Consider the following 14,041-nt stretch of genomic DNA (forward strand, 5'->3'; position numbering starts at 1 on the left):
TAGTTGCACTCTGTCCTATGTGACTGCTATCAGTTTAAATGGAAGAGTTTAGGGTCTGAGGTGTGGTCTTACCTCAGAAAAAGCAATCTTTTTTTCTCACAATAATTTACTTGAATAATTAGTTCTGTCTGTATAAGATGGAAAGTAGGAGAGAAAGAATTTTTCTGAAAACACAAAAGGACAAGCATTCTATGTAGGCTTTGCTTAACAAAGGACAAGTCCAAAAGTTGGCAGTGGAGGGAGTCTACGCAGGAGAGAGTGGGTAAACGAGACGGAGTGTAAGGTGAGGACAGAGAAGAAATAAAGTTCGATGGGTTAGTACAACAAGGAATTAGTGTCTTGGAGAAACAGCCAACTCCAAGTCGGGAGTAGAAACTGTACAAAATAAACCTTGGAACATCTTATCACCCCGGGGAGGAAGCTAAGAAAGACCACTAACATAATAGGAAATCACGTCTACAGGACTGCGGAGTCAACCTGAAGGGCTCCCACCAGCCAAAGATGGGACCATTTGAAGGCACCTGATAGAAACAGGGGTGGAACTGCACACGAGATCTTGGGAGCGTTGGAGGGGCAACACAGGCTAGCCGGCTCTATCTGGAGAAGGCTGTTGGAAATCAAAGAGGTGTAAGAAACGGCTTATCAGAGGCAGGGTAGCTGACCAAGGGATGGTGGGAAAGAAGCAGATTTGTATCACACAGCCCAGGACAAAGCTAACTGTAGTCCTAAACCGGCTGATTACCAAAATCACCTGAGAAGTGTTTGGATTCTCTTTGCAATACAGAGTCCACCACTACCTAATTTTCAGGAGTGGGATTTGACAATCTTTTTAAAAAACCGTGACCAAGTCAGATTTAACCCAAAGATGTGAAGGTGTTTCAGTTTTAAAAAGGCTCCTAGGATATTCTTCAAATATTATAGCTACAAAGTAAAAATATACTCACCTCACAAATGCCACAAAAACATTAGAAATTAAACATTCAATGTTAAAGTGCTAAACAACACATTTAGATAACATTAGAAATATACAAATTAGAGACAGTAAAATTATTTTCAAATGAAGATTACATACTTGAAAAGCCCGAGAGAATTAACTGTCAAACTAATAGAAAAATTCAGTCAAGTGGCTGTGAACAAAATTAAGGTTTCTGTTGTTAGGTACCAACTCAAACAATGAAAGGTGCCTGGTCCTGCGTGAACCTCACTAAAGGGTCTGTTTGAGCACAATATTCAGCCACTAGCCCAGGGGTGCTCAACCCTCCCAATGCGGTGGCCCTTTAATGCAGTTCCTCATGTGGTGGTGACCCCCAACCATAGCGTTATTTTCATTGCTGCTTCATCACTGTAATTTTGCTATGTTATGAATTGTAAATATCTGATATGCAAGATGTAGTTTCATTGTTACAAAATGAACATAATTAAAGCATAGTGATTAATCACAAAACAATATGTAATTATAATTCATGAAGTGTGATTTTACCTCCAATACGACTGCTCTCAACATGTTTGACGGGTCTGCGTAAGTACATTATGGTGCCAGCCCCGTCACACACACCTGTATTTGTATGGGGTGTATGTGATGGGATTGGCATGATGATGTCATCACACGGGGTACTCATATGTGGGAGAATCTGCATGGGGACAGACTTGCCTAGAGATGGATGGGGAGCTGTGTCTTGGTTCCTAAGACCACCGGAAATATTTGCCGATGGTCTTAAGTGACCCCTGTGAAAGGGTCGTTCGACCCCCAAAGGGATCGAGACCCACAGGTTGAGAACTGCTGTTCTAGAGGAAGTTTCAGAGTCTCTCCTGACATCCATTTTAGTCTTTTCTTTTCTACCTTTTTAATGAACTTTTGCTTTCTTCATGTATGATGTCATTCCCTCAACTCATTTTGGTCTTTGGTCATTAGTGTTTGATGCATCAGATCAATTCTTGAGATTTTTATTCGGCTTCAACCTGAACTTACATATAAGCAACTGATATTCTGTTTCACAGCCAGCCTGTGGCCTTGTTCTGACGGATATTTATCTTCTCATCTCGTTTCATAGTGAATCCCATGCATTCCAGTACATTCTATCTGGTGAGGTATATAGTTGCCGTTTATGCTGCTAAGAAACGCTGTTTGCAATGTGTAAGTCATTGGTCTTATGTGATGTTATCGTGTGCTTTCCTATGTTATTTCTAGCACCAAGACCATATTTTCCAGCTACCAATCCTTATTTCTTTCACATCCCACCCCCCCAGTAATTATCAGTGCATTCGATTGCATAGTTGATCGATATCAAAGTGCAGAAGTTGGTTTAAAAATCGTCAATTTCTTCATTTTGGGGAGGGGTGGGGAAAATATTCTAAAGGGGGAAAAACAGTTTATGCTGGAGTAGAAATGGAGAGGGAGTAAAGGTGAAGAGAGTTAACTTGCTAACTCTGACAAGATGGGGCGGACAGTCTGGTGTGGTGGACTCTCTAGTTCTGACATGCTTCTTTAACGTAGGGAGAACCAACAAACTAAAGTGAAACAACAACCAAACCTACTCAAGTTTGAGATCTACCATGGTTCCAAGACCCGATGAAACATCATGAATGCCACTGAACTGCACATGGAACAGATATCGAGAGGGCAGATGTTTTGTTATCTGACGGGCTGCAAACAAATTAATGGGAAATTAAATGAAAAGATAGCAGGATTTTTCTACAAAAATGGTGAGGCCCTCACAATTAAAATCTGCCCAATCTAAAAAGGGGGAGGAGGGGGGTAGCAATAACTCTAAACAGAAAAATGCAGTAAGACTTACTTGATCATATGATCTTTATTATTTACCTAAGAGTGAAGAGCACAACTTAGCAACTTGTGCCATGAGTGCAGGTTATAACTTTCAGTTGCATAGCTTCCTTCCAATCTGACATAGCCAGGGGCTCAAGTCAGTCCCTCCAACAGATCACTGACTCCCCAAGTCCACAGTTTGGCTTTTTCACTTGCTTCGCCCACTTGGTACAGTGTAAGTGCAAGCAAGCACGCCTCTGAGGGCCCTTCAGAGCGCAGAGGTGAACACTTTCTCGTGGAGGAATGCCAGCTTTTCGGAGCGAGTTCGTTTCAATAGCGGGAGCCATTCCCAGTGGGCTAGCTCCACCACACGATATCCGAGTCGAGCCAGCTGCCGCCTCTTCATGTTGTGCAATCCAAGCAGACGCCTGGAGCCATAGCAATACTGGTTCTTATTTGTCAACTGAATAGCCAGCTTCACTCCCATGGCCTGCAGGTGGGTTTGGGGGCACAAGTCTGCCATCTCTGTGGTCCCCAACCTGTCTGTCGCATTGCAGAGAGAGCCCTCCAAAGGTCTGGTGGCCCTCTTCTCGAACTCTATGTGCTGCTGCCCAGGCTTGGACTCAATTTCCCCCTGGGTATGCTTCCTTGATTTCCCTTTTAGTAACTGCTCCATCAGATTGTCTGTAAGGGTGACTCCCACATGCTTAAGCTGTAAATTGGCTACATCGTGAGTTGATGATGTAGCTTCGCTGTTGAATGGCAAAGGCTTCATGTTTACATCAAGCTGGACCTCCAGGTCTGAAGATCGCGTATGAGGCAAAATCATATGGTGCTTAATGTACTGGGGCCCGCCCAGCAGGGTCTCAAGTACAAAGAGAGCTTCTAGGAACTCTGGCTTAGCGCACATGTCCTTCCTTGCTAAATTCCACAGCATTTCAGACCCCTCTTGGCGAAGGTGAGCATCAAGACGGTTGCCTCTGTAGTCTGGACACTCAATGCCCACTGTGCCATCCAGAGTGCAGAGCTCCTTCGTGAGTTCAAACTTACTTCTCTCCTGAGCTAACCTGACAAACCCCGGGCTCAGAGCAAAATCGATGAGCTCCACTGGAAAGTACTCGGAAAACACCAGGCCCAGCAAGCAGGTGAACAGGTGTTCTGGGTACTGGTGAAACTCAGACCGCTTTCTATGAATTTCACTTATCAGGCAGGAATAAAATTCAGCTGTGTTGGGGGGTTTGTAATTCAGAGTTCCAAACGACCACAAGATCTTCGCCACATCCTTACTTCGACAGTGTGCTACCTTAGGCGGCAACGTGGCTGCCACGGCGTTCATTACCCCTTCATCCAGGATCCGCAAGGCCGAGCAGGCCAGCGTCAGGTGCATGACACCCTGAATGCCCATGGAAGGGATGCGCTGTGGGGCAACCTGTCCAAACTGTTTCATGAAATTGGTGTGATCTACGTGGGTAAAGCGGAACATTTTCAGGATGCTCACTAAGGCGGGGCTACTCAGGCGCTGCATGTCGGCACAGGCCAGGTCTCCCAGTTTCCTCATGACAAATTCCGAGAAACTGCTACTTGATTTAAAGAAGCCCAAGCAGATTGCGCCAAGCTCCTCTAAATTGATCAAATCTATGTACTTGAGGATCAGGGACTCCAGTTTTTGCATGAGGTCCTGGGGGCCCTGCCGATTTTCACCTATGATGTATATTAAGTGAATGAGTTGTGGCAAGGAGAGATCGTTCCAGTGAAAATTAAGGTAACTGAAAAAGATTTTTAAGAACCGAGGCACTCTGTGGCCCAAGTTCCGCCAGAGGTCCGCCACCAAGAGAAGCTGGTCCAGGCTCATGCTCCACACCCGATGGCAAAACTGGGTCTCATACGCATCTAGCGCTGGATGGGAAGGAGGGACTCCGACAGCGACAAAGGCTTCCAAAATACTCATCAGATCCGGGGTATCAAAGAGCTGTACGTTCTTCACACTCAGCTGGCAGAGCAGAGCAAAGCTAGGACTGGACAGCAAAGCCGGATGCTGCTCTGCAGGCAGAGAGCTCAGCCTGCGGAAATAATCAGCCACGAGCTGGGGCTGGAGATGATTTTGGTTGACTGTGATTTCGTGCAAAATCAGTTCACCTTCGGAAACTGAGAGGGGCTGCCCACTTTCAGATGGGCGATAGCTGTGAAGCTGGTACTCCGGTCTCAGCTGCAGGAAAGTGCGGGGGACTCTGAAAGAGTCATAGACTTCCACGTCCTTGCCAACTCTCAGGGCGCTCGGGGAGTCTGGTGGCAACAGGCCGACCTTCGTCTTGTTGAATTCCAAACCCAGGAGGGCTCTGCTGGTTGCCAGGCGCCTCCGAGAAGAGGGCACGCTAAAAATGCTCTCAACTTGTTTAGCCAGGTCTTGTCCCCCAGGTCGCGTGCCACTTCCTAAGTTCCAATAAGCCATACTTTGGGCTGCATTGTAGGCAAAAGGGCCGCCAAATACCTGACATCCTACAGGTCTCAACAGCTTCATAATGGCTGCCATTCAGGCGTCAGTGCTGATCTTTCTGGCAGTCAGAGCACAGTCCTCACAGGGCCGACCAAGCAATTTCTTGTGTGTCTGGTACTTGATTAGAGCTGGGCAGGGAGATGCTCCACAGAAAATGCCTGGAAGTCTTCAGCATGTCACAAGAGCCATGGGTCACAAATGACTGGGCGAGAATTGGTGCCAGATACTGAAAAAAGGGTAGATGAAGAATGAGTGTGTGTCTTCCACCTATCACAACACCCAAATGCACACATCATCAGAAACGGAGTAACACTACACTGCTGCCCCCTCAGATCAGCTCAATGCTAGCGAAGGCCCGCACCAAATCCAAGACCGCATATATCGAGCGTAAGCAGCCCAGCGTGAAGAGGCTGGAAACCCCGAAGCAGAAGGCAGTTGTTCCAGGCTGGCACTCTCCCTTGCTCAAGCACGGAGGTCATGATGAGCGAGGTGCTCTGCGAACACTCCACAGGAAGGGAGGAAGTCGGATGTTCATAAAAAAGGCTGGGAACAAAAATCTCTACCTCACTCCATGCCTCCTCGAAACTGATGAACACTTAAAACAAAGCCTAAGAAAGTTTGTAAAGCGCCATAGAAAAGGTACGGTTTGCCTGCGATTAAATCAATGACCCCCACCGGGGCCCTCCCTGTACTCAACAGGACAAAACTTTCAATTACCAAATTCTGTCGCTCTAATGCTGTGAGGCCTGTACCTTTCTAAAAGAGGGCTGCTCTACTCTCCAAGAGGCCGGTCACCAAGTGAAGCAACTGTGGCAGCACAGTCATGCAGTCTGGAAGTATACTCACTCATGTCTACAGGGGGGACAGAGGCTAGGGCCCTGCTCACTGTAAATTCTCATGTGGGAAGCAAAGAGCAAATCGGGGCCCAGGGGTCAGGGAACACTGATTCACAGCACTGCCTGCTGATGTGCTTGTCCCTTGAGAAGGGCCAGCCCCTGACTAGCAAGGCCCAGGGAGACTGTGCTGTCAACCGGAGGCCCAGCCAGGCCTGTGGCTGCAGAACCCACCGTGACAGTTCCTAGGGGTCAAGCACGACTTTCTGAAGTCTGCCGGCCACCGTGGACAGCCGCTTCCTTCCAGAGCCCGAAGCTTAAGAAGCAGGGCAGCACAGGCCAGGCCAGCAGCTTTGTTCGGGGAGCCCCGCTTGCAGGTGGCAGGAGTGTATGCTGTAGCGTCTTTGTGAACCAGAACAGAATTCTTTCACACTAAGATTTGTACAGTGCTTGCTTCTTACCCTGTAGCTGTGGACCACTCTACCCACCAAGCGTCAACCTGTGGGTCCAGATATGGGGTCAGCAAACCGAGGTCCAAGTGCCAAGTCAAGCCCTCCACGTTTCTGAGCGTGAACTGTTTCTGGAACACAGTCCTGCCATCGTTGCACATCGTCTGTGGCTGCTCCCCCACAAGAGCAGAGCTGAGGAACTGAGTACAGACGAGGTGCCTGCAAGGCAGAAAAGTGTCTACGATCTGGCCCTTTACAGAGAACGCTACACAGACAGACCATCCGTTCATTGATTCCTATGAACGCAGATGACTAACTTTTTTAATTAGGACAATGTGCTGAGATCATCTTTTCCTTACCACTTTGATCGCTGACGGTGTGCATGCCTCGAAAGAACCACTAGCCCTCTCTGTTGTTCCTACTGCAGTCCAGGGTGTGGGACAAGAGACAGCAGGCAGGAGGAGGGCCAGTTGCTAGACCAGTGCTGTGAAGACTACCTGCTTTGGGAACAAGCTGGGGTTTGGAATTAACTACCTCTGAAAGGTTAAAACGGGGCGAGCTCCAAAGTCCTTTTCCCCGTAACAGTCTAGGGCTCTGTTATCACCATGATGACTATGCACCTTACCCAAAGAACAAAGAGAAGACCTCAAAGACTGCAATCTTCAAGGTCTAGGTGTGACAATACCATTTACAACTGTAAAAGCACAGACAAAAAACGTGCAGTTGCAGTTAGGAATGCGTGTGTACAGAGAGGCATGTTCGAGTAAATGTGCGCACATTTCTGAGGTGTCTATAGGCATATGTACATCCATGTGTATATTTGCTGCATATATGAGGGAGGGGCTTCAGGAAGTTCTGGGAAAATTCCATTGTCTTTTAATCCCACTTTTTCTACAAACTTGTTCAAGCTCCCTCATATATCTACATATACCACAAAGCATATAAAGAACGCAATTACGGAGATTGCCGAGGCACAGGCAAGCAGCTCTCAGGAATATTTTCAGGTTAAAAGTGGGCAATGCAGTCAATGAACACAGCATAGTTCACCAAGACAGTGTTTGGTGAGTAGTGCCTGGGGTCTTAGAAGTTTGAGAGCAGCCATCTGTGATACAATCACTGGTCTCTGAATGAAGGAAATCAAAGGCTCACTGAAAAGGCTAATCTATGGGACTAATAGCCCTTAGGAACCACAGCCTTTTCGAACCTGAGACCATAAGAACTAGATGGTGTCTGGCACTGTTGGGACCAAGGATGAAATCCAAGGTTTTAGATAGAAAGGAAGAAAATGTATGACAGAACTAAAATTCCCAATAAAGGCCGAACCTACCAGATGGAACATTCGACTAGAAGAACCCTCGTGATCCAGGTACCCTTTGAATGTGGATTTCTACAGACTCTGCAGAAGACATCTATGAGTCATATGCTCCCATAACCCCTGAGCTAAATATGGCCATTATATACAGCCAAATCACCAACATCTACCCCAAAGCAACACAAGGCAAGGAGGAGAAGGGAAGCTAGATCAATGAAAATGGAACAAACAGAATGGAAAGGAGAATGCTAACCCATTGTAAACACTGTAAACAGAGAATAATCTATATACAAACTTTTAAAGGGGAACCTAATTTGCTATGTAAATTTGCCCATAAAACACAATTTAAAAAACAACAACTAACTAATGAGAGGTCAGGGATTAACAAATGTTGCACCACTGCAGAAGGGTAGGGTCAAGGGCAGAAGTCCATGAAGTTAAGAACTAGTCAAGTTAAGTACAAGTGAAGATCTTCAAGTAACTGGGCAGATACACGTTGTTTCATAAAAGGCATTAAGCCAACTGAAAAGAAACGACCAAAGTGAACGCCAGGTTATAGTGCAGAAAATTATTTGATATGGCCCTTCAAAGCATAGTCTTTGTAACTCACACCAAATAACTGGCTACACAAATGTGAGGTGCTTGTGGCTCTCTGAGGGATAGCTCACAAATGTAAATAAGGTACACAGCACCCTTTGCAAACCTAATGTGGGGACTGGTCCACCACGTGATCCACTTGGCTTACATAAGCCATGCCAGAAGCGGAAAGGGGGCTCTCATGGCCATGGAGAAAGAAAAGCCCACATTGCTGATTTTTTTGGACCCGAGATTTCTGCACACAATCCTCTTGATCCAAGACACAGAGATGTGTGATCATGGAGATGGTGAAAATGGCAGAGAAGTGGCAGCCACGGACCAAGAGACCAGTGTAAGACAAAGCTGTGGGCTGTTCCCCACCCACGCAGTGAGAACCTGAGTGCCTTCGGCAGGCAGCGTGCTGGCAGAGTGAGAGAGATGCCCCGAGCAACTTTCCAGGGGAGCTGGGCTACTGACCCAAGGAGCTAGGGCTGAGTGCCTCGGGCCAAAGCTTGCTGGTGGAGAGGAGTGTCTCTTGGAACTTAATTTAACAAACAAACAAAAGCACCAAAAACTTGCCTAATCTTTCAGTTAGCAGCTCAAAGCATAACCACTAATTAGCAGAGCTAAAAGAACTTTGTAATACTTGCCCCAGGAGGGCAGAGGCCAGACCTAGGGACCAAAGGACAGACTTGTGTGACTCCATAGATGAGAGGGGCTGTCCTGATCTAAGAACTGTATCTAGAGTTGCTTCTGATCCCACATGTAACTTTTTGCTTTTCTAGTAAACCTCATAATTATGAATATTATCTGAGAACGCTATGTGGCCATCGAACCCAGTAGAGAAGTAGAGAGTGCCTGGAAGGGACTGTTGGCTCCAGAATTGGTAACAAATGTTTGAGGGTGGAGGCATGTCTGTAACTGAATACAAACCTAATCAAAAATTATAATCAAATTACTTTAAAACAGTGGTTCGAAACCTTCCTAATGGCACAACCCTTTAATACAGTTCCTCATGTTGTGGTGACTCTCCAACCATAATTTTCGTTGCTACTTCATCACTGTTATTTTGCTACTGTTATGAATCGGGAGACCCCTGTGAAAGGGTCGTTCGACCCCCCAAAGGGGTCGCCACCCAACAGGTTGAGAACCGCTGCTTTAGAAGGTTGAAGGGATAGGAGGAGATAGAGTGGTTATACCAGAGACCTAGACTATGTCCATAATAGGGTAAAAGGATTACACATAAAACAGTAATATCAAGCAATTCACCATGAATATGGTCTTCAGAAATAGACTTGTGAATATCAAATATATAAAAAGTTGGCAGTGAACAAAAATGAAGGCAAGCAAGAGAAGGAACTGATATTGTCACAAGCTCCATAGAACATTTAAACTTTTTTCTTTAACTCTGTACATATCTAATTTGGGCAAAAATTAAATTTATAAAATGCTTGTACTAATAGGAGATAAAGATGATCAATAAATAGAGAAAATAACTTTTAACAATCAAGGAAACTTATTTCTGGTGCAAATAATTCCTACTGTTCATACAACTTCCTTATGGCTGCCCAGCCACAGAAATGAAAGCAGAATAAGGAAGCTTAGAGGCAGGTAGAGCCATAATGCAAATGGCAACAGTGGATGCTTTTTCACCAAACAACTCATGGAATAATGACAGAGACATTGCTGTAGACTGAACTGTGTCTTCTCAATTCAGGCTTGATTCTCAGTGGTTTGGCAGCAATGTAGTGATGCGATCATCTCTATGATGTGATCAGCCAATCAGTTGTAAGATTAGAATACCTTCACTTAGGTCACAGTCCACATGCATGTAAGGAGTTCCCCTGGTATGTGGCCTGCATCATACTGTGTTTTAAACGAAGTCAGTGAGCAGAGGCAGAAGGGCTGGAGGAAAAGCACATCTTCTGGACCTACGGTCTCTGCACCAAGAACCTCCAGACCCAGTGGAAGCCTGATACCAAGACAAGTTGATCTCCAACACAGGGTCCTCAGAAGTTAAAAGGAGGTAGGTAAGTACCTTTCTCCAGAGTTGACAAGAGAAAGCCTTCCCTTAGAGTCAGTGCCCTGAATTCGGATTTTGCAGCTGCAACAACAGGGCCAACACAACAATTATGAGGATAGGCAGGACTACATAGTCGGTAGCACTTAACAACAGACAAGCAAACTGTGAGAGAACAGATTTCTGTGTTCAAGTCCTCCGCCTGTGGTATCTGTTACTGCAGCAGCCGATAGATAACTAAGGGGCTATACCTACACCTGCTGTTGTCGGGTACGATTTAGTCAATTCCACTCCATCGGGACCTGTGTGACACTTTAGAACTGTCCTGTAAGGTTTTCATAGTCATGTTTAACTGTTGCACCACCTAAGAGCTCACCTAAAACTAAGAGCCAAACCCAGTGCTGTGAAGTCAGTGCTAACTCACAGCAACGCTGTAGCTGAGTGCAACTATCCCAAGGCTATAAGTCTGTACAGAAGCAAACTGACACCTCTTTTTCCCATCGAGGCAGCTGACGGGTTTGAACTGCTGACCTATGAGTCAAAAATTAGAACAATTCAGAACTATGGAGAAAAATGACAAGTAAGAAAACCAAGAAAAGTACAAAACAGTAGAGCAGTGGAGGAGAAAGGGTCCAGCAAAAGAAAGGAGGTCCAGATGTCCTGGGACGGGGTGGGGGAGGGGGTGCGGAACCCCGCCTAAAGGGAGTTCCACCACCACCACTATTGGGTTGATTCCAGCCGATCCCAGCCCATCACCACCTCACACAGGAGTTCCAGGATGGAAAATCTCGAGGGAAGCAGACATCCTCATCTTTCTTCCACGGCTGATGAGTCTGAACCGCTGATCTTGCTGTTAGCAGCCCAACATCTAGCCATGGGGCTACCAGGGCTCCTTACATGGACTCCATGGAAAGCTAGAAACAGATACTTTGAGAAGCCCAGTGGACAACTTCCGACTCCTCCTCTAAGTCCTGGGATATGTGGCATCACTGCACAAAGCCCTTTTCCTACTTGAAGTGCCCCAGGTCTACTCGCCTCCCCATCTCCACTTCAGGGGCCTTAACAACTCAAAATTGAGCCTTATGACCCCTGAAGCCTGGATGTCCCCTAAAGCAACCCTTACTGCTGAGATTTTACAAGAACAAGAAATCTTACCTTTCCCCCTTCTAGGAGTAGGTCTGCACAAGCCAAATAGCGTCCTTTGATACTGCAGTCTGGAAGTTAGAGGAAGGCCGCCATCCTAACTGTGGATTTAAATACAGGATCCTCAGCATATTGCATTCACTAACTGCTGGATCTCACTTCTCACGGCTCTGTTTGCTAGAAATGTTCAGTCCTCCACCCAAATTGCTACAACTAAATGGATACTCCAAACCCAACCCTTGTCTCAGCAATAATTTGTTGAGCAACCTTGAGAATTGAAAAACAAAACTCAGTAACGAACTTGCTCTAGGTTCTGAGGTCACATGCTGAGAGTCTACCAAGCTCTAAAACTCTCGTAGAGACAATAAGAACTTTTAGCTATTAAAGAGAACACTAACTGGGCTAGAATATTCTCTGCTTCCACACTGGGGCAGAGCCTACGAAAGAGGGGTCGACTGCATGGCAGTGGGTTTGGTTTTTTGGCGAAGTGATACCAGGCAAGGAAAGCACTGGTGTGAAGGAGCTCAGACATGATAAGGATTGCCCACAGAACTAAGTCACTCCAAAATCAGCTCCACTCTCTCCACTTTGTTATAGCTTCCCTGCTTACAAGAGGGAAAACGGCCTATCATAATCCTCTATTTACCCCAGAGTGTCTCTGGTCTAGTCTGAAGGCAAAGGATCCACAGGGTAGTAAATGGAGTCATTCCAGGAGCAAGCAAAAGAAGGCTGGAGCCCCAAACACGGGCCCTGTTGGGTAGCACCTGGCTCCCAGCTCCGCAATATGAAGCCCTAGTCCAGGGTCGGCAAGCCATATGTGGCTTTCAGTCCGTGCATGAGATTCTGAAGTAAAATGGGGGGGAAACATTAAGGATATTATTCTTTGGAAGTGGTAATTTCATCTGTAGAAGCATATGTATGACTCTCGAATAATTTTTAAATTGTGAGGGGCAGGACTGGCTCTTCCATCTCCAATGTTTGTGCCCACGGTATAGTATAGACTTTATACTATAATGAGGGGGGCTGATAACGTAGCTGGCGTGGGGGCGGGGGAGGGGATGTTCCCAAAGCACCCCGAGTCAGGACGGAAGGGCTGTTTCATGATGTGTGTCATGATTCTTTCCCTGGACAGAAAATAGGGAGAGGGGCGGCAATGCTCCCCTTCGCTAAGCTTGCTTGAACTGAAAACGAAGATGATTTCATGGGTCTGTATTCGTTGTACCATGTCTTGGCCACTCAGAGTGTGGTCTGCGGCCCGGGGGCATCAACCTCATCGGGGAACGGGTCAGAAACGCAGAATCTTGGCCTCAACCCTAAGCCACCGGATCACAATCTTCAGACCCCACGTCATTCGGCTGTACACATGGACGTGGGCAGCGAGGCGCGGCGGAGCGGCTCCAGAGTCTCACAATGGCTCTGTGGGCCAGCTACTGTCATCACCTCCCTCTCACAACTGGAAGCAAGTTTCCGGGAAACTGCGTGCCCACGGTCACAGAACTCGGGAGAGGCGGGACTCTCCGAGGCTCTCCCCAGAGCCGGGCCTTTGAGAGGCTCCCGCACGCCGGACCCCAGAGCGCGGCGCCAGTTCACCGCGCGGGCCGGTCCCGCCTCCGCCAGGAGCTCGGGCCGAGGGCCCGGCGTGCCGCGAGCGCGGCGACAGGCAGCCGCGACCTGCTCCCTGGCCGCCGCCACTCACCTGAGCCAGGCGGGCGCGGGCGCCGCCTCCACGAACCCCAGGTCCTGCAGGCAGTCGCGACACGGCGACTCCTCTTGTCACCACAGGGCCGCAAGCTCCACTTCCGGCCAGCTGCCCACTACTTCCGTCTTCTGCGCGAGCGACGGGTGCCGCCGAGGCTCAAAATAAGTCGGGCCGCGTTTTCCAAGGACGTTGTCTACTTGAGGATGTTATTGGGTGTCCGGGAGCGAGATTCAGACGCACAGAGTCAAAACACCACCGTGGCTGGAAAGCTATTGAACTTATTGGCTACCCGAGTCATAGGTTCGAATCCTCGGGCCGCCACTCAAGGTTATGTGACCGTAAACTCTGACCTAGTTTCTCATCAGGAGAGTAATGTTATTGCATTTATTGTAAAGGTCGATCCATTCTCTCTCAGGAAAGGCATTAGTGGCAGATAGGAAAGCCTGTTTGGGAAAGTTGGATGTGAGGGGCTGGAGCTTGAAGCCAGAGCTATGGAGGATGAGCCAGGGTGTTCCTCCACTACCCTGGGCAGAGCCACCTAGGCCCAAGCTGCAGCTTCCCGACCTGGATCCTCCGTAGGTCACACCCGAGTCAGTATAGACAGCAAGGTCAACAAGAGCCTACTGAGATCTCCTAGAATGCAGCATCCATAAGGATCATATGACAGCACTTTCACTAACCTTTGGGCCTGTGGAAGAAACCGTGGTGGCTCGGTGGGTTGAGCATTGTGCTGCTAACCACAATGTTGGTG

General features: G+C 47.4%; 2 protein-coding genes across 6 annotated transcripts in view; both read right to left on the reverse strand.

Moving 5' to 3' along the window:
• UBOX5 (U-box domain containing 5) overlaps positions 1–13,414 on the reverse strand; it is a 34,520-nt gene extending 21,106 nt beyond the window's left edge. For 2 of the 3 annotated variants that reach the window (XM_075563915.1, XM_075563913.1), the window contains exons 1-2: positions 13,288–13,337; positions 11,604–11,692 (exon numbers count right to left, since the gene is read on the reverse strand). The gene's annotated coding sequence lies outside the window, so the exon portion shown is untranslated. Of the gene's footprint in view, positions 1–11,603; positions 11,693–13,287 lie in introns of all 3 variants that reach the window. The other variant, XM_075563914.1, reaches the window with a different exon arrangement.
• Positions 2,808–13,378, reverse strand: FASTKD5 (FAST kinase domains 5). Of its 3 annotated transcripts, XM_075563911.1 has the most exons (4): positions 13,288–13,338; positions 11,604–11,692; positions 6,553–6,759; positions 2,808–5,484 (listed from the first exon to the last, which is right to left on the reverse strand). In XM_075563911.1, the coding sequence occupies exon 4, from the start codon at positions 5,292–5,294 to the stop codon at positions 3,033–3,035; it is 2,262 nt and encodes a 753-aa protein (XP_075420026.1). In that variant the 5' UTR covers positions 5,295–5,484; positions 6,553–6,759; positions 11,604–11,692; positions 13,288–13,338; the 3' UTR covers positions 2,808–3,032. The 3 variants fall into 3 exon arrangements, with proteins under 3 accessions (XP_075420026.1, XP_075420025.1, XP_075420027.1); XM_075563910.1 differs by lacking the exon at positions 6,553–6,759 and having other exon boundaries at positions 13,288–13,335; XM_075563912.1 differs by lacking the exons at positions 6,553–6,759; positions 11,604–11,692 and having other exon boundaries at positions 13,288–13,378.
• Positions 13,415–14,041: the final 627 nt, after the last annotated feature.

The sequence above is a fragment of the Tenrec ecaudatus genome, chromosome 12 (assembly GCF_050624435.1).
Source record: "Tenrec ecaudatus isolate mTenEca1 chromosome 12, mTenEca1.hap1, whole genome shotgun sequence".
In the NCBI taxonomy this organism is placed as follows: Eukaryota; Metazoa; Chordata; class Mammalia; order Afrosoricida; family Tenrecidae; genus Tenrec; species Tenrec ecaudatus.